The sequence below is a fragment of the Amborella trichopoda genome, chromosome 7 (genome assembly GCF_054954075.1).
Source record: "Amborella trichopoda isolate Santa Cruz 75 chromosome 7, AtrichopodaSantaCruz75HAP2 v2.0, whole genome shotgun sequence".
In the NCBI taxonomy this organism is placed as follows: Eukaryota; Viridiplantae; Streptophyta; class Magnoliopsida; order Amborellales; family Amborellaceae; genus Amborella; species Amborella trichopoda.
In genome coordinates, this window is record NC_142342.1 from 1,126,084 (window position 1) to 1,154,015 (window position 27,932).

The 27,932-nt window shown below is 38.6% G+C and overlaps 1 protein-coding gene across 3 annotated transcripts; it reads left to right on the forward strand.

Annotated features, from left to right (window-relative positions):
- Positions 1-158: 158 nt before the first annotated feature.
- On the forward strand, positions 159-27,385 carry LOC18995785 (SIT4 phosphatase-associated family protein). 3 transcript variants are annotated; one of them, XR_016059325.1, is made up of 21 exons: positions 159-519; positions 8,832-8,935; positions 9,106-9,192; positions 9,367-9,442; positions 9,532-9,606; positions 9,794-9,847; positions 17,743-17,802; positions 18,110-18,226; positions 19,128-19,222; positions 19,372-19,577; positions 20,385-20,482; positions 20,890-20,993; positions 21,121-21,286; positions 21,447-21,569; positions 23,211-23,293; positions 23,621-23,762; positions 23,917-23,969; positions 24,138-24,167; positions 24,990-25,060; positions 25,232-25,638; positions 26,424-27,385. XR_016059325.1 is itself a non-coding variant. In XM_088871982.1 (21 exons), the coding sequence occupies exons 2-21, from the start codon at positions 5,472-5,474 to the stop codon at positions 26,780-26,782; spliced, it is 2,496 nt and encodes an 831-aa protein (XP_088728108.1). In that variant the 5' UTR covers positions 159-519; positions 5,390-5,471; the 3' UTR covers positions 26,783-27,385. The 3 variants fall into 3 exon arrangements, 2 of the variants coding, with proteins under 2 accessions (XP_088728108.1, XP_088728107.1); XM_088871982.1 differs by lacking the exon at positions 23,917-23,969 and adding an exon at positions 5,390-5,510; XM_088871981.1 differs by lacking the exon at positions 23,917-23,969.
- The last annotated feature ends 547 nt before the right edge of the window (positions 27,386-27,932 follow it).

Consider the following 27,932-nt stretch of genomic DNA (forward strand, 5'->3'; position numbering starts at 1 on the left):
CCCGATACGAGTCACATCCGCTTTTTAAATTCCTAAAATCAATAGTACCTCATGAACCAAAATTTGAGTAGGGGCTCTTTTACGTAATTTCAATTGAAACTCAAAGGGCATTCTCAATACTCTGTCTCTCTCTCCTTATGCCCTCTCTCTCTCTCTCCGTTCACATTATTCGTTCAACACTATTCATTTTTGTTTCGTTTTTGTGATTCTCGGCCCCCTTCTGTATCTTTTCAATCATCCATCCATTTTCTCTCTCTGCACTTCTTAGAGAGAGAAACACAGCAAGGGCTCTTCTTCCTCTTCATCCTGCACTTCAGCTTTGCCTCCACTTTTTTTTCTCTTTAAATAGCTCAAAATCCCCTCTCTCTAACACTCTTTTATCTCGTTTATCTCTCCTCGTTTTAGGGCAGGTTTTAGGGCATTCAGATCTTCAAGTTCACCCGTATTTGTATCCTCAAGCTTTCTCACTCTCGAATCAAGATGTTTTGGCGCATGACTGGATTGTCCGCTGCTTCGCCTGTGAGTAAAACATCTACTTGGTTTTTACCGAGTTTTAGTTTTGTGTATTTATCATATAATGTTTCTTTCTAAACAGTGCCAATACTAAGTCTGTATGGAATTTGCCTTCTATAGCTAGAATTTTTGTAGGTTTTCATGTCTCATGAGCGTCTTATCCAAATCTGTGTTTGCTTTTTTCGGGTGATTCTGATGTCATATACAGTTCCTTTTGGGTTTCTGATGCTTCTAGTTTTGGGTTTTGTCTCTCTAGCACCAGTTTTCATTTTCTAGATGTTAATATGTTCAATGGTTGTGCTTCCCGATGAAGTGTGATATGAAATGGGTTCTATCTCTTTTGGGTTACAGTCATTCATGAGCTTTTTATTTTAATTGGAACAGGTTTGAGGCGATGGATGCAATTAATGAAACTGGTTTCTTAGTTTTTTGGTGCTCTTTTAGTACTCTGTTTTCTCTCTCTAGTCTCTACAATTTATGCTTTGTGTCATTTAATGGGAATGTTAGCTAGAATGCACTTTGAAACTGCACAATTATTGTCCATTTGGCAATTACTTTGCGTATACAGCTTATTTTCTAGAATTTCTGGTGGTCTGGGTAAGATTGGTGGCCTATGATTCCATGGAAGCTCATAACAGTCTGTTTACTTGTTAATTGTGAGCTCAAAATTTGAATGTTTCCAGATATTGATCATTTTAGTGTTGTGTATCTAGCATTTACTTGTTTCTCTTTCTAAACCATAGGAATACTAAGTTTATGGAATTGGCGTGTGGTAGATAGAATCCGTTTTTGAAAACTCTGACTAATGAGTTGAACCAGTAACCCACCGCTCCCAAGCTGGACTGGCCGATTTCCGAGTCGGCCAATATTTAATAGTAAATAAGAAAAGGAGAAAATGGAAGAAAAAGGCAAAAATAAGGAAAAGTTCATAAAATCAAAATGAAATATGCAACAATTGGACTGAAAAAAAGAAAAACCGCAGTTCAACCCTTAAGGGAGAGAAAAAGCTAGGATATAGTCCGAGCTTTCAACTTAGTTCAATTTTGAGTTGTGAAATGTTAAGTGTCTAAGAACTCAAACTTTTTCTTTTATATCTTAACATTTGTATTGAAAAAAATCAGTCTATGCTCTTGGAAATACGAGTACATCGTACTCCCACAGGAGTACCACTCTAGGCACCCTTCCTTATGTATGTGGAAGGGATCTCATCTTTTGTGGCTTTCTATTCACTTATCTTTCTCAAATTTATTTTTGTTTGAGATATGACAATCTTTCTAACTATACATGATGCAGGGAGAGAGATTGTTTGGGTTATTACTATCTTTTTCTAATGGCCATGTATGATAGAGGGAGAGCGAGAGTTTTAAAAAAAATTACTTAGAGATATAAAAACATTGTCTACGTGGCATGTTAACGCTGGCCAACCCATCTCCAACGGTTATTTTCCAACCAGAAGGAAGCCTAAAAGTTTTCTACTGTTGGATATAGTTGTAGCTTCTTCCCCATCCGACCATAGGATGAAACGAATCCAACGGCCAAAAATAGAAGGCTGTTTAGTGTGTTAGTCTTATGTCTCACTTGAACCCATTTGGAAGCGATAGTTTGCGAGCTTTGAGAGAGAGAGAGAGAGAGAGAGAGAGAGAGAGAGAGAGAGAGAGAGAGAGAGAGAGAGAGAGAGAGAGAGAGAGCAAGAAGAGAGAGAAGCAAAAATTCTAGAGTGGAAGATAGAGAGAGAGTGAGAGAAGCGAGCTTTGGGAGAGAGAAAGAAGAGAAAAGAAACAAAACTCTCTAGAGAGGAGTGGAAGATAGAGAGAGAATGAGAGAATCCTAGTTTTTGCTTCCCCTTTTCTCAGTTTCCTCTTCTCACTATGACAAATCCTGGAGTTGTTGTTTTTGTGCAAAATCAGGAAGAGGAGATTTTGCTCCTCCCTTATCACAGGTGCCACAAATTGGGAGCTGCTCCAATCGCCAGATCTCCATGCTGGAAATAGATACATGGGCTAGAAAAATGAGGGCCAGAAAAATCTACCATGGAGGTACACACCAGATAATCATGGAATCAGAGTTTGTAAATTTGTTATCTTGGCCTCCATCTCTCATGAGCTGTACATGCACATGAATGTTAATCTTGGAATCTGAGTATGTAATTTTATTATCATGACCTTCATCTCTCATACCCCGTAACATTTTTTAGGCTATCAGTGACTATTGGTGAAGTTGAGATTCAGATTCCAATCCCATTCAGCCCTTGTCTGTGACTCCATCACACCCATTTTGGGTCTACGAATTGTTCTTATTTTAAAAGCAAAAACTGTAATGAGTAGAGAAAATTTAGGTTCCACTTGTGAAATATTGATATTTAAGGACCTTATAGGCATTCATACTGGGTCATAATAGATTGTGACAAAGGATTGGATTTGTTCTATTTTCAAACTTTGAACATGGTGTTTTCATTTAAAAACTTAGATTCCATGATTAACTTGTGTGAATCTCCATAGTAGAATGTTCTGGCCCACATATCTATTTCCAGCATAGAGATCTGGCAATTGGAGTAGCTTCTTGGTGATTTGTGGAACATATGATAAGTAAGAAGAGCAACATCCCCTTTTCCTGATTTTTCACAAAAACAACAATTCCAGGATACGTCATAGTGAGAAGAGCAAACTGAGAAGAGGGAAAGAAAAAACCAGGCTTCTCTCACTTTCTCTCTCTATCTTCCACCACTTTCTAGAGAGTTCTGCTTCTCTCTCTCTCTCAAAACTCGCTTCTCTCTCTCTCTATCTTCTCCTCCTCTTTAGAATTTTTTGCTTCTCTCTCTTCTTTCTCTCTCTCAAAGCTTGCAAACTATCGGTTCCAAATGGATTCAAGTGAGATATAAGAGTAATGCACTAAGAGGTCTTCTATCTTTGGCTGATGTATTCGTTTCATCCTACTGTCGGATGGGGGAGAAGCTACAACTATATCCAACAATAGAAAACTTTTAGGCTTCCCTTTTGGGTGGAAAATAACCGTTGGAGATGGGTTGACCAACAAGGTAACATACCAGGTAGACGAGTTTTTTATATCTCTCTAAGTAATTTTTTCTAAACTCTCTTTCTCCCTCTATTATACATGACAATTAAATAAGATAGTAATACCCCAAACAATCTCTCTCCCTGCATCATGAATAGTTAGAAAGATTGTGATATCTCAAACAAAAATAAATTTGAGAAAGAGAAGAGAATAGAAAGCCACAAAAGATGAGATCCCTTCCACATACATAAGGAATGGTGCCTAGAGTGGTACTCCTGTGGGAGTACGATGTACTCGTATTTCCAAGAGCATAGACTAATTTTTTTCAATACAAATGTTAAGATATAAAAGAAAAAGTTTGAGTTCTTAGACACTTAACATTTTACAGCTCAAAAGTGAACTAAGTTGAAAGCTCGGACTATATCCTAGCTTTTTCTCTCCCTTAAGGGTTGAATTGCGTTTTTTCTTTTTTTCACTACTGCCTTTTTTTTGTTTTGTTTTGGGAAAGTTAACTTTTTTCACTACTTCCCTTAAAGGGCTAAGTTTAACCCTTGTAGGGTCGAACTAAGCTAGACGACCCTTGAAGGGATGAACTGGCCTTGGTCAAACCACAAGGATTGAACCCACTTCTAGTTCGACCACAGGTAGCTGAACTAGGCTTTTGATTCAACCCTTGCTTGAACTACCCTGCCAAAAGCTATCAATACAAATGTAAAGATATAAAAGAAAACGTTTGAGTTCTTAGACATAGCATTTGACAACTCAAAAGTGGACTAAGTTGAAGGCTCGAACTATATCCTAGCTTTTTCTCTCCCTTAAGGGTGGAACTGCGTTTTTTCTTTTTTTCACTACTTCCCTTAAAGGGCTGAGTTTAACCCTTGTAGGGTCGAACACTACAAGGGATGAACTGGCCTCGGTCAAACCAACAGTATTGAACCCACTTCTAGTTCGACCACAGGTAGGTAGCTGAACTAGGCTTTTGATTCAACCCTTGCTTGAACTACCCTGCCAAAAGCTAGTTCTACCCTTGAAGGGTATTGAAAAATTCACTCACTCTAGACAAGAGGGTAGGGAGTTTCTCTCTCTCAAGGGGAATGATTAGGTTTTTTTTTTTGATAACTCAAGGGGAATGACTAGTTTAATTTTCTAATCCTTAACAAATGGGGGTTAGAGAGCTTTTATAGAGTCTAAGTGAAATAAGGTTGGAAAACTAAAGTTAGGGCATATAAGTGGGTGGATAATTAAAAGGGATTGTATACTATGTGACCGTTTATCTTTAGTACGAGGAGGCCACAATTAATCCTAGCCATTAGATGTCCAATTGGATGGCTTGGGATGTGTTACGAAGTTCAAGAAATTTTTTTTGGGCTTTGAGTTTAGTCACTAGTACACTTACAACTATCTTATGGCTTAAGGTTTAGGATTTAGAATGCCGATTTACCGATCTGAACCAAATTTTGGGATGCTCGATCCACTGATTCGTTTTTTAATAACCAGTATCAGTATTGTCTCATGTACCAATATTTCAGTACGGGCTCTTTTTAGTAATTTCAGGTTAAACTCTAAGGGCATTCTGATACTCTCTCTCTCTCTCTCTCCATTCACATTATTTGTTCATCTCTATTCATTCTTGTTTCATTTTTGTGATCCTCGGCCTCCTTTGTTTCTTTTCAATCATCGATCCATTTTCTCTCTGCACTTCTTAGAGAGAGAAACACAAAGAGGCCTCTTCTTACTCTTCATCACACACATCAGCTTTGCCTCCACCTTTTCTCTCTCTCTATCTCTTTAAATTTAAATAGCTCAAAACCCGCTCTCTCTCTAACACCTTTTTTTTGGGCTTGTTTCTCTCTCCTCATTTTAGGGCAACGTCTAGGGCTTTCAGATCTTCAGTTCACCCGTATCTGTATCCTTCTGTGTTTAAGCTTTCTCACTCTAAAATCAAGATGTTTTGGCACATGACTGGATTGTCCGCTGCTTCACCTGTGAGTAAAACATCTACTTGGTTTTTACCGAGTTTTAGTTTTGTGTATTTATCATTACTTGTTTCTCTCTCTAAACAGTGGCAATACTAAGTCTGTATTGAATTTGCCTTCTATAGCTAGAAATTTTGCTGTTTTTGATTGATTTTCGTGTCTATGAGCTCTGTGTTACTTCTTTGGGGTGATTCTGATATCATATACAGTTTCCTTTTGGGTTTCTGATGTCTTCTAGTGTTGGGTTTTGTCTCTCTAGCATCTGTTTTCATTCTCTAGATGTTAATATATTCAATGGTTGTGCTTCCCGATGAAGTGTGATATGAAATGGTTCTATCTCTTTTGGGTTACAGTGATTCATGAGCTTATTATTTTAATTGGAACAGGTTTGAGGCGATGGATGCAACTAATGAAACTGGTTTCTTAGTTTTTTACTGCTCTTTTAGTACCCTGTTATCTCTCTCTAGTCTCTACAATTTATGCTGTGTCATTTAATGGGAATGTCAGCTAGAGTGCACTTTGAAAACTGCACAATTATTGTCGATTTGGCAATTACTTTGCGTATTTAGCTTCTTTTCTAGAATTTTTGGTGGTCTCGGTAAAATTGGTGGCCTATGATTCCATGGAAGCTCATAACAGGCTGTTTACGAGTTAATTGTGAGCTTCAAAATTTGAATGTTTCCAGATATTGATTATTTTAGTCTTTTGTATTTAGCATTTACTTGTTTCTCTCTCTAAACTATAGGAATACTAAGTTTATGTAATTGGCTTTGTAGAATCCATATTTAAAAACTCTGACTGATGGGTTGCACTGGTAACCCACCGCTCCCAAGCTGGACCGGCCGAATTGCCGAGTCAGCTTGGCCGAGTCGGCCAATCTTTAAAAATAAATAAGAAAAGGAAAAAATGGAAGAAAAAGGCAAAAATAAGGAAAAATTCATAAAATCAAAATGAAATATTCGATTACATCTAATAGGATCTATAAATCAAAATAAAAATAAAAATAAAAAATCAAAATAAAAAAAATAAAAAAAGCACTTTAGGAGCAAAAAGGCAGAAGAAAATCATAAATTTGATTTTTGAGATTTTTCTTCTTGATTGTTGGGGCTTTTATAGATCAACGTGATAGGAACATATTCGGACAAAATTGAATGAATTTGGTGAAAAAATGAGGTGAAATCGAATATTTTCAATCACGGTTCAAGAGACTGAAAAAATTTGGACTTCAATTTCTTTTATTTTGCTTTTCGATCTGTTATAAGGGTATGTTAGAGTGCTCCAAGACGAACAATTTCAAACAAATGCAGATGATTTGGTTGAGAAATTAGAGTTTCAGGGAAGGTGGAGTGGGTTTTGAGGTCCACAAATGATTAGATTTCGATGAAAAATCTTGCCCAAATGCAACTCTTGATCAAAAAATGATTATTGGAGGCTAAGAAGGATCAATTTTTGTCAAAATTGTCGAAATGGGGGTTCAAAATATGGGAGATGAATTATTAGTCGAAAAAAAGGCTGTAAAGCCTGTCTTTTAGCTTTCTTTTACCTGAAAAGTGGGTGTAATGCGGCACAATACGCTGCCTGTCTGGTTATTTTTTAAGGAACACAGAAAGGGGACATTTCCATAATAGGCACAAGAAGAAACTTTGGATGCATCTTACTAGAATTTGGGTCTTGGTTTTGACCAGATGTCTTCGTTACATTTTTTGGGTATTTGGGCAGAGATAAACCTTGCCTTTTCTTGTCTTGGACTACCAGGGCATTGTGGTAAAGCCGAGCTAATGGTACATCTTCTCAAATGAGCCTTATTATGATGACTCCAAAAAGTTTGTTCTATGTTGGTGAAGAGCGAAGGAAAACTTAGTATCTTTTGTAGTGCTTAATATATTAAAATGGTATTTTCCTGATTGATAGTACCTTAGAGCCTTTGCAACAATGGTGTGTGTATCGCATGCATTTAGGAGAATCCAACATGACAATGCATGAGAAATGGATGTCAGCATGCTTATAGACACAGGAAATTTGTATTGGCATGCATTTCAGGAAATCCTTATTCTTCGTCTTTTATAGTAATACAATTGTTAACTTCATCAAAACAAAAAAATCTTTATTCTTTTGGATTCACTGACACATCGAGCCTGCCTTGTGGACGCATGGGTCAACAGATTGGACGAACAAGACACGTGTATTAATTTTTTTATAAGGAACATGTGACCGCATTGTAAGACGCATGTTCGTTTTGTAAGACCGCGTGGGCACAAGTGTCTTGTGATTTGGACGCACATGTATGTGATTTGGCCCATATGTTTTATTGTTTTTAAGTTAATTTTATTTTGCCTTTTATAAAGCTGAATGGCGGAGCATGATGTGTGTAGCCAATCCCAAATAGTTGGGATAAGGCTTGGATGATGATGATGATGAAGTTCATTTTATTATTAAAAAAGCTCGTAAGATATGTATACACGCACGAGTTGTACAAACTTATACAAACATGTCATATTGGCCTTGCCAAAAAATTGGTAGGTCTGCCGGATTCTTCGAATCGAAGCTAGATTCTTGTGTCCATGTCCATGATGAAGGCAGTCAATTCAATTATTGTTTCCATGTCCATGTAACATAAATTAAAACAAATTCTATCTAGGAAAATTATAGCATCCACATGTGTATACGCTTGAATAGTACACAAGCACATCCTAGTCGTTCTTGTTACATAGGGAGAAAATGGATGTCACAATCACATATAGTTATTTAATTTTAATTTTAACTTTTTATAAAAATTGTATAACTTGAAATTTGAACATCCACATTACTCAATGAGGCACACCTAATATAAATATCGAAGAGAATTTGCAAAAAATAAATTGACCAAAATATCCTTGTGATATTCAGGGTAATTTGGTCAATTTATTTTTGAATTTATTTTTTTAGATGCGCTTTAGTGTGGCTCTCACCTTCAAAGTTTCATATCGATCCAATAAAATGAAATTTAAAATAAAATTCTTCCCTTCTAATTTGAATGTTGGAAGGTGTGCACAATTTGAATGTGTACATGAGGTGGATGCTATACCAGCCCTTCTCTGTGTTGTTTCTACTAAACAAGTTATATTTGTGAAGACGTTGATTAGATTCATAGATAATTAAGTTTCACACCTGTCACGTGGTTAGTCTTCAATTTATAAAGCTAATTGTGAATTTTGTCATACGTCAGAAATTTTTCTATTTTTTGGTTAACAGGAGCTGAACATGTTGGAAGCTTCTGTCGTTGTCAAGTCGAAATATTATTTGCCTATCTACTTGGGGTGTCACTGTTCATTTTACTTATCTGCTATGCAGGTGGAATCTGTCTTGGACAAGGAAAACTTCACTTTGGAGGAGCTGTTTGATGAAGAGGAAATAATCCAAGAATGCAAAGCTTTGAATAGCCGTCTCATTAATTTGTATGATGATTGTGTTTATATGGGACTTTTATTATTTTTGATGACTTGCTATCAGTTTAGAGTTATTCCTTGAAGATAACAATCACCTGTCACCTGGCTAATATCTTCGTTAAAGCATCCTTAATTTATTATTTGGTGTTTTGACTCTTCATTGTTAATGTTAATGTTAGTCTCCGAGACAGAGCTCAGGTGAAACAAATGCTGCATTATATTGTGGAGGATCCTCCTGAGGATTCTGAGAAGAGACGCGCTTACAAGTAAGATCATAATAGAATACGTCAATATTCTGTTTCTTTTAAAGGTTCTAGAATAATTAGATTTGATCAAATAATTAATTTGGTCACTATGAAACGTGTAAGCCCCTAACTGTGCATTTTTGCTTTAAACTGGAATTGGTCTCCCTAATTTTTTCGATGTTGTTTTGAGTTTAGGTTCCCCTTTGTTGCCTGTGAGATATTCACTTGTGAAATTGATGTTATACTCAAAACTCTGGTGGAGGATGAGGAGGTGTGCAAATCCTCATTGCTTGCCCACATGTTATCTCTTTTAGTTCATCTTTTACTGCCATAGGCATTAATGATTTTCTATTTTTACAGTTGATGAACTTGCTTTTCTCCTTTCTGGAGCCAAACCGTTCTCATTGCACCTTGTTGGCAGGATACTTCAGTAAGGTATTACCCTTGTATCCTCGTTGAGAGTTTTTTTGGTACATGCTGATTTTTACTTTCCTTACCCCCTCGGTTATGTACCAGGGATTGTCAGGCTTACCTTTGTCACATATTTACTTAATTTTTTTTTTTTTTGAAAATAAATTTGGGGAGTAATGGCTGCTACTTTGTGTTGTCTGTGATTTCCTAGGTTGTTGTATGCCTTATGCTACGGAAGACCATTCCTCTTATGAACTATGTTCAAGTAAGTGGATGCCTCCAAATTCCATACTTGATGGAAGCGTTCCTCTTGCTTCAATTTGTTTACTCATTAATAATAATATGCTATATGCTTAAAAAACAAAGTAAGAAGCTATCTCTTGATGATTTTGTTGGTTACTAGATGGGATTGTTGTTTACATAACCTTGAAGTTTTAGAAGGTTCTTGTGTTGTTTGGTTGACATTAATTGTAAGTAGGTGTTGCTGACGTAGAAAAGTTCAGATGTGGAGGTGGAGCTATACCTTTGGAGCTGGTCAACTGTGAGTGCTCTGCCTGACAGCACTACCCCGTTGAAGGCCTGAACTTTTGGGGGTATGAGAGATGGCCATGCTTTGTTGATGATTTGTAGAGTGGCCAGGGAGTGGTAGAAAGACGAGACGAACAGTTTACTTGCATTGGGTGGTGTCCATACCAACTTATGTGGTGATGTCCATACCAACTTATCTACTCCTTCACGTAGTAAGAATATGGCATGGAGTAGGTCAAGGAGTGTAACCAGTCACTGGACTTCAAAGTTATGTAAGGGCCTCCTGCATGTAGAGTTCCACAGTGTGACACCCCTCAGCACTTCGTGGGGCTGGGCCACCTTGGCTGTCACGAGGTGAAGCACGGTGGCAGGTCAGAAGAGGTTGGGGAAAAGTACCTGCAGCTTTGTCTCACCGACCCACAAGTCTCTTTAGAATCGCATTGTCTCCAGTTTCCGGTGTGATACGCTTGTCCAAGCCCTGGAGGCTTGAGCGTTGGAATGTGGCTTATTAGGGAACCAGCTTGAGTCATCAAGCCCATATTTCTGTTGAAACTGATTGCCACAATTGATATTTCTGTGTGACAACTCGCCACCATCGCTTTCCAAAGCAATGTTACCATTCTTTGGTTTTCGTATGCCCTGCCCTCCTTTTTCTTGGGCCTACACACCATATCCCAGGAGACCAGCTGGATCTTATGTGGTCCTCCTGATCCAGACTGTAGAATGTCCTTCATCATACTCCAGCCGATTGAGACCGGGAGGTGGCATTTGGAACAGGGATATCTGAAAAGTTGGTATGTCTCGTAGGGACACCTTAATAAGAGTGATGTGCCCCACAATGATAGGAATCGGTGCTACCTGCTGTCCTGCCTACGCTTGGCATTCTTCACAATGAAGTCCCATAGCTTCTTACGTGGTTTACAAGGCAGAGGGGTAAACCAAAGTATTTTGATGATACTGAGGCGATTCCATGGGCGAGTTTCTTGGCCATCTCCTGAGTAAAGCAGTGGTCCATGCTGACACCCAGGATCTGAGATTTGGCCATGTTTACTTTCATTCCAGTAGTGACTTGAAGCACCTTAAGAAGTTTTTTTTATCTTTTTTGTTCAATTATGAAAGGCCTTTTGTTGTTAATTGACAAGGCCTGACTTGGTAGTTGCGCACTACAAGTACTTTCTTTTTGATAGAATAGTGTACATTACAGTATCAGAATGGTGACTTGTAGATTATAGGTATTTATAGTTAGGACCTGCCTTTCATTACTGGTATGGGATGCTACAAAGGATGTGTGCAATTTTTCTTTGGTTTTGATTATCTTATGGCAGTCTTGATACCAATAAAAGAAAATCTTATCATGGTATTTGATTGTGTGAAAAGAATTTGGAAGACTTCCCAAATTGGGGAAGAAGGAAAAAACAGTCTTATTAATGGGTTTTTAGAGGTTCACATGACTTTCTTTTTTTTTTTTGGATTTTCTTTAGGGTAAACATTGGATTGATTAGGAAGTTACTTATTTTCTTTTAGAGTTTGGGTTTATTTAGGAAAATAGATATTTGGTAGGTTTGGGTTAGAATTGACAGTGAAGATTAGAATAGACGGATGGCTAATATTTTATATAGAGTTATAAGGTTTTTTGAGATTGTTTGGATTGTCGTTTTAGAGAGAGAAATGGATATAATTTTCGAGCGTTTGTGCTCTTCCTTCATGATTGATTTCCTTCTCTAGCTATTGTTGAGAATTTTTTGCATGGTGGTTGGGTGATTTGCATGCTCTAGTATATTTATTCAATAATGAGATATCGATCCGCATTCGTTGGTATCAAAATGGATTTTCCTAGGGTTTTTTGAGAATGGGGTTCAGAGATGCCACTAAGAGGCGACATCAAGCCGAGATTGAAGCTATTGCTGAGGAAATAGATGCAGTCTTGCCACTAGAACAAATTGTAACAGATGTTCTATGCAGGCTAGGTCCACTCAAGCTTGATGTATATGTGGTACAACTCTTTGGAAAGGTATTGCAGGTCCAAGGTGGACGCAGGGAGTTTATAGTGATGGAAACGACTCCAAGATCAACTCTTTCAATCAAAGTGTGGCTTCGGTTCAAACAGGTCACGATGATCAACTTTTTTAGTTCCTTGAAAGGGATCGAAATGTGATCATGAAGGTGGAAGTAAGGTAGATATTCATGAATACTGATTCCCGTGGCGGATGAATCTGGATGATTTCTTATATTGGCTAGGTAAGGTGGAGAAGGTTTCCGAACACAAATATTCAACTGATCCTAAGAAGGTTAAGTTACAGCTGTCTGGAGTCGTCGTGAGCGCAGCTCCATTTTTTGCCAGCATGTCAGCTATTGAGTATGTCTCCCCAGGTATGATGGGAGTCGACTCAAAAGTGTCCTGCACAAATTAGCAGTGTGGTCAAAATATGGATGAATCTACGCGGGTCATGCAAGATGCCAGATGCCCATGAAATAACATTTTTGGAGTCGGCTTTGACAGTAAGATGGTTGCCCCAAATCAAGTTGAATCTCTTGAGGGCCTCGAGGAGGGCTGTCACTTCGGCCCAATTTGAACCACCAAAACCGATGTGAATGGAAGAGGAGCCTAGGTTTGTCCCCTTCGAGTCTCTAAAGATGCCACCAGAACCACATGGCCCAGGGTTCCCATGGAGGGAGTATGTTGAACTTTATGACCCCTGAAGGAGGGGGAATCCAAAGTTTACACCATGTTGGTTTGGATGGTTTTGATTGAAGAATGCCCCTCCAACAGGAGTCCAAATTGGATTTGGAGAAGCCCTTGAGAGGATTGCAATTGTGGGCCCAGAAAATCATAAAATTTTATGGCTCTTTCTGCAGTTGCACTCGCGCTACTCTTGAGTTCTTGAAAGATACGAGTTTCTCTACATATGAACCAGAGAGTAGCTGCAGTGGAGGCTCTCCTAAGGAAGAGGTCTGCCGAGGTGCAGGGGGAATAGAAGGAAGAAAAAAGGTGTTTGATGGTCCATGGGGTGGCCCACTGCCGATTGAAGTATCTGAGATGAATTTACAGTGAAGAAAGAGGTTAGACAGGGTTTCTTCTTCCTCTCCACAAAGAGATCTGCTTGCAAGGTTGTAACCTCTCCTCTTAAGTTGTTCTACAGTTAAGTTGCAGTTGGAGATGACGATATAGGTGAAAGCTTTGATCTTCTTCTTCTTTTTTTTTTTTTCCCCTGTTTAGGGCCCTGAGGGTGGGTTTGAGTGAAGCCCAAGCTTTAATAGTGGACTGAGGGTGGGACGAGACATGTTCAAGCGCTTTATAGGAGGAGGCAAACTAGATGGCCCTTTTATGAGCCTTAGTCCATAAAACCCTGTTGCAACCAAATCCATTGATGAAGAAAGAGGCTAGTGTACTATTGAGAGCTAAGAGGTACTCACATTCATGGTCATGAAGTGCCTTTTGAAAGTGGATGTCCAAGCTTGATGAAGACTATTATGTTCGAAGTTATGGGCCACCTTGGCATTGGGATTGAGAGCAATTGCATATAGGTTCGGCCAGGTGTCTCCAAGGGTTTGGTTTCCAATCCAAATGTTGATCTGGAAAGGAACTTTTTTCCTGAATTTATTTTGAACCTTATAAAAGACATGAGAAGCTCACAACAAGTATTAAAATCTGTATGTGGTTCAACTATTGGATTTTTAATTGGATTTTTAATTGCATTAAAATCAGTATGTGGTTTAGGGTTAGTGTTGGTGCCATTTTCTCCTAATGTTGAGCTGAGCCCTCCATCAAAACTCATTGAAATTTTGTTATTGAAAATTTGAAACCCACTGAAATTCTTCTCTCTTTCAACCTCTGTCTCTCTGAAACCTTTGATTCTCTTTCTCAAACATCCACCTCTCTCTACAACCTCCCCTTCTCTCTTGTGAAACCCCTGTCTCTCTCTAAACCGATACTGCTATTGATACTTGCAAAGAGAAAATTCCTCCTAATCATCCGAAAAGGCACAAATGGACTGTGCCATAAATAACCAACAAGTGTAACTGAATTCCATTCTATCTCCCTTACTCGAGGCTCATATTAACATTTTACCGTTCTTTTCTTAAACGGCTGCATATCAAGTTGTTCTTTTCCCGAGACCTCGGTTATATCAGCATTAGGATCACTGGCCATCAGGTAAAATATGTTGTTCAACTTTTACATCTCTTTGGCATCCTGAGCCTGGTCTATCTTAAGCCACTTTTGATTATCAATAAGTCTTTGACCTTGAGAACCAATTTTATATACTCATAAAGGGGGTCGATTTTCCTGGAAAGGAAGACGAGAATATTGGGTGCCATATAAATGGTTTAACTCGTGGTTTAACTCCCCAAGTTGAACAAGAGCTGGCCCTAAATGACTTCCATAAATTAGGAGATGTCTTTGCTTTGAAGGAGAAGGACCTTATAATTAGTAAACGATCAAGATCTCAGATAGGGTCCTCTTCAAAGATAGGGCAACATGCAACGTCATCTTCTAAGGGAGACACTAGTGAGTGATAGACTTGTACACAAATGAACCCTAACTAGGGGGAGGTAACCATGTGGAGGGGACTACTTTGTGTAAGGAAAATCAGTTAACTTCTAATGGCCCTCTGGTTTTAACTATAGATAATGTGGATAATGCTATTATGAATGTGAAAGTGAGGGAAACACTAGGGGGGAGGTAACCATGTGGAGAGGACTACTTTGGGTAAGAAAAATCAGTTAACTTCTAATGGCCCTTTGGTTTTAACTATGGATAATGTGGATAATGCTATTATGAATGTGAAAGTGCTAAGCAAGTGTTCATCTTATTTAAGATGAGGACCTAGGAGGGAAGGGTGACCCTGCCTATGATGAGGTTGACAATTAGGATGAAGATGGTGTCTTGGAAGGAGATTGAGTTGAAGCTCTTGTTAATTTGAAAGCAACACTTTCTAAAGAAAGGCCTTTTGTTGAAGAAATGTAGCTGCGCTGCAACATCTTTTGAATCACATGTGCTTCCAGTGACAATATATGCTGTCTTATCACTGATAGAAGAAGTTGTTAAAATATTGTAGCTTGTGAGATGGTGAACAAGCTACAAGTCAAAGAAAAAAAACAATTCAATGGTTCAAACAAGGAGATGAGGTACTTATTTGGACGCGATGCTTTGTTTCTTTTTCCATTGGGAACAAGTACAAGTTGGTGTGATGTGCTTGCTATGGATGCATGCCACATATTGTTTGGTTGCCCATTGCCATATGATCACGACATCATTCATATAGGAGAACGACTCACTTCTTCCCTAGAAAATATGACTGATATGTAGGAAAAGATGAGATTTGACGATGATCCCCGAGTAGAGAGTATTGGCCTTTCATCTTCTCAAAAGATGATGTCCACCGCAAGATCTTTTCACAAGACCCAAAAGTCAAATCTTCTTTTCTCTATCTTCATTGTCCAGCATTTTCATATTTATAAAAGAAATTTCAAAGCCCTAACTTGCCCCATAAGAAACCCTAATTGCTATTAAAATGTAGCCTTGTATCTTCTCAAAATTACAAATTCATGATTCTACCTTTCATTCTCTACAACAAAAAAGAAAAGTAACTTTAAGAAAAAAAAGAAAAAACCAATGAATCCTAACCCAGTTTCAGTCTCCTAAAAAAATAATGAAATAGGAAATATAGAAAACCCAAGCTGCATCAGTCTCTCAATGTTGGAAGAAACTTGACTTCGAGCTTGTTGATTCAATACATCTTCTGAATAGTTGGTGATGGAGTCTCACCATCTGCTCGAGTACTTTTTCCACTTAAATGACCCAGTGAAGAACATACTTGATGTGCAACTTGTAGTGGAACTCTCTGCATATCAATCATTACTTTGATATCTCTTTCAAGCTCATTTGGCACTTCACTCCATTTAAAGATTTTTTTTACTGAATTTGACTAGTCATAAAACCCACGATGTTGAGCTTACCATGAAACTTTGGGAGATCGACCTTGATAGTGCTCTTGAATGCTCAATAGGTTGTGATTCTTGCCACAAAATTTGCTCATTATCTATGAGATTGGCTCTGGGAGTTCGTCTTGCGGTTAGATCAAGATTTTTTGCGGATCTGCTGGATTATGAGCAACCTCATCTCAACTTTTTATCTCTAATAATTGCAAACCTTTGTTTTATTTCGCTGATCAGGGTTAGATCTTTCATGGTTTGATTCATGCTTTCTTTAATCTGTTGATTTGCAGCTTCCATGATTTGTGGTACTATATTCTCGATTGTAAGAGGGTGTTTTGCTATCATTTGACATATGGATCTTTGGAATGTTTGATATGACTTGATGTAAGAAAGGAAGGAGAAATAAAATAAAACAAACTTGAAAGATAAAAAAGGGAGAGTATATAAGCTCTCAAGGTCCGCAAGAGAGTCGGCCCGATAAGGATCTTTCCGCAAGAGCCAAAAATCATTACTTGTTCTTTCTATCTTTCTTGCCCAACACTTAATATTTATGATAGAAACTTAAAGCCCTAACTTGCCTCATAGTTAACCTTAATCACTATTAAATCCTAGCCCCTCTTCTTTTAAAAATTAAACTTACAATTATACCTCTTAATTCTCTACAACAAAAAAAAAGACATAATCGTCATCATCTGAGCCTTAACCCAACTATTTGGGGTCGACTACATGAATCCTATTCCACCATTCCGCTTGATCAATGGCCACACCCTGAGTCAGACCATAAATCTATCTCTTCTCACTACTTCCATAGATATCCGTTGAGGCCTTCTTCTTGCCAACCTTCAACTTGAACCAAATCGCGCCTCCTAACTCGTGATATTCTAGGTCGACACTGCACACGGTTAGATCACCTAAGTTTTCTTTCCCTCATCTTATCTCCTATTAGAGCCACTTCTAAGTCACCTCATATGTATTTATTCAAAATTCTATCGTCTTGTCTTGCCACTCATCCATCTCAACATATTCGTCTCAGCTACACTCATTCTATGAATATATTGTTTCTTGATTGCCCAACATTTTGTCTTGTAAAGTATGGTTGGTTTTTACAACTGTCTTATTGAACTTCCCCTTCAGTTTCGTTGGTATGTAACGATCACATAAAGACTTTGGAAGCATATCTCTACTTCGACGGCATAACTTGCTGTCATGGTGGCATGCGTTTCATGCATGTCTCTACTTCATCCTCCCAACACTAATTCTATACGCGATATCTTCCTCAGTCTCTCCATTCATATGGATTATAGACCCAAAAGAAAATAATTGTTTCAGAGAGAGAAATTGTGGACTTCTGAAATTTTGATATGAAATTTGGAAGCTTTTGTGCTCTTCCTTCGTGTTTGATTTCCTTTAGCTATTGTGCAGAATTTTTGAGCTTGGTGGTTTGATCATTTGCATGCTTTTGTATTTTTATTCAATGATAAGATATTAGGGCCCCTGACAGTATTGCCTAATTTTTTTTTTTTGGTGTTTTTGTTGTGTTCTTGGTTCTTGTGTTTGTGTTTGTGTTTGTGTTGTGGTTTTGTTTTTGGAGTGTCTAACCGAATCATAGTCCTTAGTTGGAAACCTTAAAAGTATTGTTAATCTTCAGTCATCTTTCATTGCTCTAATTTTACTTTCTGGTTCATGTATATCCAGGCCCACCAAGAAATATTTGGACGACTTGTTGATTTGATTGGGATCACATCCATCATGGAGGTCAGTAAGCTCGGTACTGGAAACACATCCTCATATTCTAGTCAAGCTGTCTTAATGAAGTCAAAGTACATTGTGGAGTTTATAGATAATTGACTTATGGAAGTCTAGGCTGTTATTTTTCTGATCTGCCATTTTAATATGCTTGCAGTGCAGTTTAGTCACCTGTTTCACTAGACTATTCTGCACTCTTGAGTATGCCCTCTGCTATTTACAAGTTTTTCTCTAAGATGTGTATGAGTTCCAGCTGTAGGGTATTAAAAAATCATAACTCTGCAAATATTTGTCTAACACTTTCTGGCAATGACAGGTTCTGGTAAGACTTGTGGGTGCTGATGATCACATGTACACCAACTTTACTGATGTGATGCAGTGGTTAGCTGATACAAATTTGCTTGAAATGATCGTGGATAAACTGAGTCCATCTGTGAGTGTGCGCATAGCTCTTTTTTTTTTTTTTGAACTCATCCTTTTCTTTCAACAATGAATTCTGTTTTATCTCAAAGTTGTGTTCTATCACAATTCTAAGCTGGAATATGTTGTAGGTTTTTTAGTGATGAAGTATTGGATTCCATGAACTGAAGGAACACAAGGGAATTACAATAGGAAAGGGTCATTAGACTATATGTCTTAAAATTACAATACCACAAACCATCCACATTATGCTTTATATTATCTAGAGCATCTAACACCGTGTCCACTTTGTTTTCTATGAATAGGTAAGCTGGTTTGGGCTCTAGGCTTAGTGGTTAGGGTGGTCATACCACAACATAACCAGAAGTTCGAGTCCCACCGAAAGAAGTGATAGTATATCTTCAATATACACCAATAAATGTCATGCATATACTGCAAAGACATAATAATTTTCTTGCAGAACCTAGGATCTCAGTACTTTTTTGTGATATTTAATTCAGTGGTTGACTCAGGCACTGCCCAAACTGAGTTTACTTGCCACTTCAAACGGTAAAATCTGACTTTTTTTTAGTCAGAAAAAATCGGTAAGTCTTTTCAAAAATACGAAAAATTAAAAAGAAAAACTTTCAGTTACGGGAAACAAACCCAGCTCAGGAATCGAGCCTGAAAGAGACCATTTGTTGGTCAAATGAACAAAAAAGTATATAAAATGAAAAATCTGGCACATACTGAGTTTTTTTATTTATAAAACTTGCTTAGCGGAGGAGTCAAGTTGACTAGGTAGTTTCCACTCAGAAACCAGTTTCGATTCCTTGGGTTTTTTTAATAAGATACATGGGGTGAAATTTAAGAGAGTCCACAAGGTGCTTCTGTACAATTTCGTAACCATATCGTGTTGCTCTGAAATGTATCAGAATTCACCTGAAGTTCATGCAAATGCAGCAGAAACACTTTGTGCAATAACTCGAAACTCTTCATCGGCTCTAGCTGCTAAAATTTCTACCCCAAGGTATGTGTAGACTGAATCTATGTTTCTGAGAGATGGAGCTTTACTAAGACTCCCATCGTGTCTCAATTTTGTATTATTTTATTGACATTATATTCTAGCATTATAATAATGGGAATGCATGGCTGGCTCCCTTCTTTTCCTGTTTGCAGCTTTGTTGGTAGAATATTTGGCCATGCATTGGAACATGCACCTTCCAGGTCTTCTTTGGTTCATTCACTGTCAGTATGTATCTCTTTGCTGGACCCTAGGAGAGCAGCTTTGGCTCCACCAGGTCATCTGATTAGAGGCCAACACTTATTTGACCCACCCTTTTCTGCTAATCCTGAGACAGTCAGTGGTATGCTCCTGAAACTTGGTAAGTCCCCTGTTGCTTTTCGCAATGTTTTAGTTCAAAAAACCTTGCAGAGGTTCTCTCCTTGTTTATGGTTTTCCTTTAGAAAATTGTCTGCCTCATCTTGAGGCAAATCATAATAAGCAACACCACTGACTGTTGGAACTCTGTGGCTTCAAATTCGATTTAAGTTGCTTGAGAGCAATAGAGGAGGTGGGGTGGGATTTCTAGGAGCCTATGAGCTAAAAGGTTGAGTAGGGTGGTACAACTAGTTTCTGTCGGGTCCATGCTCATTCATTGTTGCATTCGATGGTTTTGACCGGAGTTTAAAAAAGTGCCTTCTGGATTAGGAATTGCTGATTTTGATAGGATTCCTTAGGGGACTGCTGGTTGCTTCACAGAATTGGGAATCGGTCTGACTTGGGGGAATCACCCAGTTTTTTCAGTGTCCTGGGAGAGTCTGTCAGTGGATGGCAATCAGGGTCAGAGAACTGGGTGATTCCCATTTTATGTATTTTATATTTTTAATTTTTAAAATTTTAATATTTTTTGACCTCGCTGAATCACTGATCTGGATCTGGCATTGCCAATCCAGATCGCGTCAGTGGAGGGCCGATCCAATGCTTGATACTGGCTTTTATTATCCTGGTTATGACTGAACTGACTATATCATATTCCACTGGACTAGTATAGTTTTCCTTGCTTTTGATGAAGTTTATAATGAATGTACTTTCCCTAGTTGAATGTGTTACATTTGCGAACTTTACCATCACTAGCTTGAATTAGTACTTAATGTTTTCAGTACTATTTTGTTGCCGCTTTTTGGTGCAGGTGACTTGCTTATGCTTTTGAACGTGTCGTCTGACGAAAGTGTTTTGCCTACTACATATGGTGAACTGTGTCCGCCTCTTGGGAAGCATCGTTTGAAGGTACTCTGGAAGTGGTTTCTTTCTTTAAAGAGCTGTTCCTAGTGAATTTCCTGTTCTCAGTCCATAAATTTTTAGAGTAGTTCTATGTTATCGTGGTCTAAACTTCTGTTTTAGTCTTGTGCATCGTTTAGTGTATTTTGATTAGAACTTTGTTAACGTGGCAAGGAGTTTCTCTCTTCCCATTGTCTAGTACTTCGAACCTTCTAGTATGTCATGCGATGTTGCTGCCTCCAGTGCCATGCTAACCAATGAAAGAAAAGAGCTCTTTGTATAGTTTTAGTTTATTGAAATGTCGTTCATTTAATGATTAGGAGTCTTCCCTTGATATTGAAGGTGAGGTGCTTTTGGCTTTGCTTATGTCTTTTTTTTATTCTGAACTTATTGGTCTTGATATTTGAAAATTTCAGATTGTGGAGTTTATAGCTGTACTGTTGAGAACTGGCAGTGATATTGCTGAAAAGGAATTGGTCAGCTCGGGTGCAATACATAGAATTCTGGACCTCTTCTTTGAGTAAGTTCTTCTTTTGGATGATTTAAATTAAGACAAATATAAATAGTGGATAAATATGCACATTTGAATTTTTGAGGTACATATGGCTAACTGGACTGCTATAACAATGGATATTTCATAAATGCAGGTTTCCATTCAACAATTCTTTGCATCATCATGTGGAGAGTATCATAATGTCATGCTTGGAGAGCAAGAACAGTACATTAATAGATCACCTCTTTAAAGAATGTGATTTAATTGGCAAAGTCCTTTCTGCAGACAAGAACCCAACTCTTTCCAGTGATACAAATGGGGTATTTATGTTGTCTTTGTAAAATTTGGTTGTATTGCTATATAGTCATGGCTCACATTTTATTGTTGTTGATATTATTATCTATTAAAAGTTAACATTTGATTATGAGGATCCATAAATTAATGACTGACATTATTAGACTTTGATTTTGTTCTTTGCAGCCAACAATGCCTGCTCCTGGAAGACCCTCCCCTAGGATAGGCAACATTGGACACCTCACACGTATGGCTAACAAGCTTGTTCAGTTGGGGAATAGCAACAGTCAAGTTCAAGCATATCTGCAGGTATTACACCACCTTGCTCATACAAAGCCCTACTAAATTTTAGATTTACCCATCTTTTAGTGTCTATTCTGACTAGAAATGATCTTACTGGAGTCAACATATTCAATATTATTTTATTAAATTTGAGTCTCCCCCCTTCCTTTTAGTATCTATTCTGACAGAAAATAATCTTTATGGAGTCTGCTACGTTAGTTTTAAGTCATCATATTTGGCCGAATTTTGTTTATTTCATGAATCTGGAAAGATCCTATTGAGTGAGTATGTATAAAGAAGGTTTTCTGCTAAGTTCCTAGACAGGTAAATGCTGGTAGGCTAGCCATGGAAAAGTTATATGAGGGATGAAGCAGCCTAGGAAAAGTGTTATGGAGGTCTGTTTTGTGGGTTTTAGTTTCATAGCAATAATGGAGTTCGTTCCTCTTGGCTTCTAGTTGTTTAGGTTCCTGTTAATGCCTCTTTTTGTCTGTTATCTTCCTTGATGATCTTCAAGTTCGATCGACTCTATGTTTAGCTTCCTCATTAGGTTTACCTTAAACCAATTCATCCCTCAACTTCTTTGGGAAGGATCTTCTTGCAGTTTGTAGACTTCAAACCAGATGGTTGACATTCTAAATACTTATGGCTTTAAATAACTTGTTATACGATAGTTTATTCTATTTTCAACAATAGTTAATAAAGTTCTTCAGCATTTCTGTTGAGTGCATCTTTAAGATACTCACCTTCATGTAGTAACCACTAACCAATTATGCATCTTATGCTCTATGCTTGGGCTTCTCCCTGCCATACCTTATCCTGCATTATAGCATAACTTTTCATTTGAATTACCTGAATTGGCATTGCCGTGAGTGTGTGTGTGTGTGGGGGTGGGGGTGGGGGTGGGGGTGGGGGGGGGGGGGGGCGGGGGGTGAAATTTGTGATCTAAATGCTGTCCCATTAAATAAATTTAATGTTTTTATCTATCATGTACACGCTTTTCTTATAACCAAGACAGATTTAAGACTCGGTTTCTACTTTTGTTTTAATTGGTTTTCCTTGCCTGGTGCACATGACTTGTTGAGAGAAATCTTCACATTGATGTCAGTACCACTTGCATCTAGTGCTTTTCATAATAGGAACTCATTTTCAGATTTATGATGTGATTCTGTCAATATTATGATCAACTCTATTTACTTAGTAATTGTCTTTGTAGGGGACTTAGGGATGCTTTTTTGGATTTCTCATGTGAAACGTGATGTTAGCCTTTCATTTTTGGCATTATTGTATCTTATATTAATTTTTTTTTTGACAAATTATCAATGTTTTAAAAAACGGTCCGCTTGGCGCCTAGACGCCCGCCTAGGCGACCTGGACAAAAAATCTGCCCGCCTAGTCCCAGGCGGCTCTACGCGGGCGGATGTACCTGAGCGGGCACCCAGGGACGTAAGGCATTTCTCATTTTTTTAAAACTACGGGGCGCCCGAGGTTCTGGGCGCCCGCCTAGGTGCTGGGTGCCAGGCAGGCCGCCTAGGGGCCGCCTAGAGTTTTTTGAAACCTTGCAAATTATTAGAAAAAATTGCTCCTTTTACATTGTCTTACTAAATGTTGTATGAGTATTTTTATTTCATTTGAGGAATTTTTAGTATCGTGGTGTTTTGCATATTACAGGAAAACGGTGAATGGATTGAATGGCATGCCAATGTTCTACTCAAACGCAACACGGTGGAAAATGTCTATCAATGGACTTGTGGGTGGGTATCCTCATTCAGTATTTAAGCTATTAGTGACAAATATTCCTTTTTTTTTTTTTTTATGCTTTTTCAATTTATGTTAGATGCATATGTCTTCACTGTTGTGGTCATGTTGCTGGAGCCCATTCATGTTCTTTTCTGGACTCTGTCCATCACTGTCCATTTTATTGGACGGCGATGACCCCAATGGACTATGAACCATGCCATTGTCCATTGAATTATGGTATGCCTTCCCATTATCACTTTGTTGTGTGGTTGATTTTTTTTTGTTTAGCCAACATGTTAGAAAGTAGTTGCGGTGGCTAATTGATTTCATGTACTGTGCAGCCGTCCAAGTTCTTTGCAGGATAGGATGAGGGATAGTGATGAGGATGATATCCGTGACCGAGATTATGATGTTGCAGCCCTGGCTAATAACTTAAGCCAGGCTTTTCGGTATGGAATGTACGAGAATGATGATGGTGAAGAGGTACACACTATGCGCATTATACTAAAGCACATTTCATGGAATCTAATCCATAATTCCTTATCTTACACTTTCTTTCTGATAAGTAAATGCACCATTTACTTTTGGTTTATACAATGACATAATGGAGAAAACCATTGTTCATTCGGGTCATTAGCATGCAATGGAAGGATAATGGTGATGGCAACAAACATGAAACCCAACATTCAGGTTGTATTCTGTTCTGGAAAGCCCCACTCCCACCCCATTACCATCTATCATTTCATTGGATGTTGATCATCCCAATGGGCTATGGTGATCCAAAGTCCATTGGAATTGTCTTGTAGTCTTTTACTTACGTGACAAAACTGAACCAATGTTGGTGTGCTGGTTATGTAGGTTCATGGATCACTTGACCGAGATGAGGAGGTATGTCCATGACCATGTGGCATGTTATACAAGCATCTCATTTGTCAGGCACGGTTATTCAAAAATCTCCTGTCCAATTCAGGAATTGCCTGAGTTGGACAGGATCAGGAGGCTGGCGGTTCCGGGTAAAAAAAAACCCCCTGGAATCATCCGATTCTCCCAGTTTTCTAGCTGTTTTATTTTATATGTTTTGGGTTAAGTATAGTCCTGTCTGACCTGGGAATTATGGAGTCAGACCAGTTGCATTGGAATCAGGAGTGGTTTTTGAAACCCTGTTTAGTAATGTACAGTACAAGAATATGAAAGCCACCCCTTCCACTAAACATCTCTAGAATTGAAATCATTGTTGATATTGCTTTTCAGATTTTTGTGTGTGTGTGTGTGTGTGTGAGCTTTGGACTTGTTGTTTATGTTAGGATGGTTGTTCTTTTGGTGTTGGTGGGTGTACGAATGTACCGTAGTTACAATAATCCAGTTGGTTATGGATATCTATATTCTACTTGGGTTATCAGTCTGAATGTCTGGTGGAATGATGGGGGTAAATGTGGAGAATGGACACACCATTGTAGCTATGTTCTTTCTGGTGGGTTCCCCTCACCTTTGCTCTTCATCGTTTCATGGAATGCTGATGATCCCAACAGTTTATGATTTTCGATAATCCAGTGGATTGTAGCATACATGAAAATAGCACGGTAGGCCTTGCCTTAGTCAAGAACCCATGCTTTTTGATTTTTATCTCTTCTTTCTGTTTACTTAGATGTATAGATTCAGCGTTGACCACTATTTCTCTGTTTAATAAGTTGGGTACTGGAATGTTAGCAGGATGTCTACTTTGATGACGACTCTGCTGAAGTTGTTATATCATCCCTGAGGCTTGGTGATGATCAAGAAAAGTATGCTGGAAAATAATAAATAATATTCTTACTATTATTATTATTTGACTATTATTATTTTTGTTCAGTAGCTAATGATCTTGTTTTGCCACTTAAAAAAAAAAGCAAAACAAAGAATTCTCACTATAATGATGGTGACTGTGCTATGCCTCACTCTTTTGCATGTTACAGTGGTTGCCTCTTCACAAACTCCAACTGGTTTGCTTTCCAAGATGATAGAATTGTGGATGAGCCATTGAGCACCTCACAACCTTCGAGGATGGAAGAGATCAATCTCAATGGCACAGAGGGGACAGTTAACAGTGGTGGAAGCAGTAGCAGTGATGATGAGGTGGTGGTTGGGGAAGATGAGGAGTTGCTGGACACTGCCAATTCCAGTGAGAGAAGATCTTTGAGTTGGGTCACTGAAAATGGGTTAAGTAACGGAAGGGATCCGTCCTCTTTAACTGCCAATTTAGAGAAGGCGGGTACTTCTGATGTTGTGAGCCTTTTTGGGTCTGACCAACGTGAGGGTGAAACGTCTGGGGTGCGGTCGCCTGTTGATTGGGTTGCATGGCAAGGTGAATTAGGGAAGGGAGGTAAAGCTTTCTTTTGCACTTGAGATTTTTCATGGGATGAGTTTGACGCAGTTAGTCTCTCTCTCTGTGTCTAAATAAACACACGCACATTCATATGCATGCGTACACGCTCTCGCGGCACAGCTCACATATACTTATAGAATATGTTTTCCCCCACCACGTTCTTTCTCTCTTACTCTGCCATGCTTGTAAGAAATAATTTATAGACCACCAGTCACGTGAGAATTTGTGATTTCTCTCTATGAATTTATGAACTTCTTTGTACTTTCTTTTGCATACACACCATGATATGAAACGCCCTCTCGCTCTCTCTCATTCGCTATGTACAAGAATATCTAGCTGATCTAATCCCTTTCAATCATATGCATGAAAAACCTTGAGTGGTTGGTCTCTTTCTTGTTCTCTTTATGGGGCAATTACAAAATAGTTTTCAGACTCTTCTCTCTCTCTCTCTCTCTCTCTCTCTCTCTCCCTCTCTCTCTCTCTACATGGACATTATATGCCCACATATTCAGTGAATTTCAAATGGATATCTCTACACACATAAAAAACCAATTATAGCAGATCCTCTCTCTCACCCCCCCTTCTCTCTTTCTCTCTACATGGACATTATATGCCCACATATTCAGTGAATTTTAAATTGATCTCTGCACACAAAAACACCAATTATAGCAGATCCTCTCTCTCAGCCCCCCTTCTCTCTCTCTCTCTCCCCCCCGTCCCCACATGCACATCACATCCCCGTATTCACTGATTTTGTTGTGTACCCTTTTCTTTATTAACAGAAGCTGCGACATCAAATGCGAAGCCAGTCTCTCCCTCTAATGGCAAGGTGGAAGCTTCAGAAAGCCCAACAAACGGGTCAGGTTGCTGTGAGGGGTTTGATAGACCAGCTGAGAATTGCAGAACAGTGACCTCATTGTTTGAGGAGGACGTTGAGTTTGTGGGTGTGGAGCTTGAGGGCACAGAGAAGGCCATGGAACATGCTCTGAAAGAAGGCATTGTGGGTGAGGCTGGTCCTCTCAAGAGGAACCTTGTGGCATGCCCTGACCAGAAGATAGTGGAAGATGAGAGTGGTAAAAATGAGTATAACGATGCGAATTTTTGGAGGGTCGAGCAGGAAGTTACGGTTGTTAAGGAGTGAAATGTTAGTTTAACACTGGCTGTGCTTGCTGATCCCGCCTAGAGAGAGAGAGAGAGAGAGAGAGAGAGAGAGATTGGGCTCTTTAGGTTGAAACTGGACACTGTTCACTGATCCCCCGCCTAGAGAGAGAGAGAGAGAGAGAGAGTTCTTTAGTTTGAAGCTGCGCACTGCTCACTGATCCCCCCACCTAGAGAGAGAGAGAGAGAGAGAGAGAGATGGGATTTGCAGATGATGTTTCTGGGCCAGTTGAACCGTAGCTGTACAGATTGGATCTTCACGAATGCTACTCCGGTAGGTGGTATTATTAATATTAATTCCTAAGTTTTGTTCGGAAATTTTTGGGTTTGTTTTTGGTTCTTAATTTGTTTCTTTTGTAAGGTATGTTGATTTTGAAATTTCTGGCCCACCTTGCATGTGAGTCAGGTCTGTCTTGTGTTTTATAACTGGGACTGATGTACTCAGCCCCTCTCATTAGACAGTAGCAATTTTAACCTCCAATCCTTTATTATTTTTTCTGTCACCTAGTGTTGGCTTAACAAAGCCCTGTATGGCCTTGGTATACTTTTAACAGCTATATCAGAAATGGCATTGTTATTTTGGCCATTCAAGTTTTCATTGGAAATTGAAAGTCCCTCTCTCTCTCACACACACACCACTTCTTTTATGCATGCATAAAAATATCTCTTGCATATTACCTTTGAAAGTGCACATGGTTCTTAGGGCCATTACTTGCTAGAACATGGCATAGATATGTTGCTTTCTCTCTCTCTCCACTAATAACAGTTTTCAACACATTGATTGGAAAGCATCGACCATGAATTGCATGAGCTATGAGGTTATTGTAATGAGCCCGAAATGTGCCATATTTTGCATGGATTGCAGGCTTTAGTTTGACAGTCAGCATAAAATTTTTGCCACATCTATTTCGTGAATCCTAATGTCATAAAGAAGCAAGATTTGTGTAGCTAGCTTTAAGTAATTGGGATATAAGACTCGGATGATGATGACGACGACGGTGACACAAATAAATCTTCTTTTCATGCACAAAGGTCCCAAACACCCTTAATTCTGACATGTGGAATTGGACGGTTGAAAGGTTTAACATTAATCATTCTCAAAGGCCAAAAAGCATTTTCTTAGGCTTTTCAGA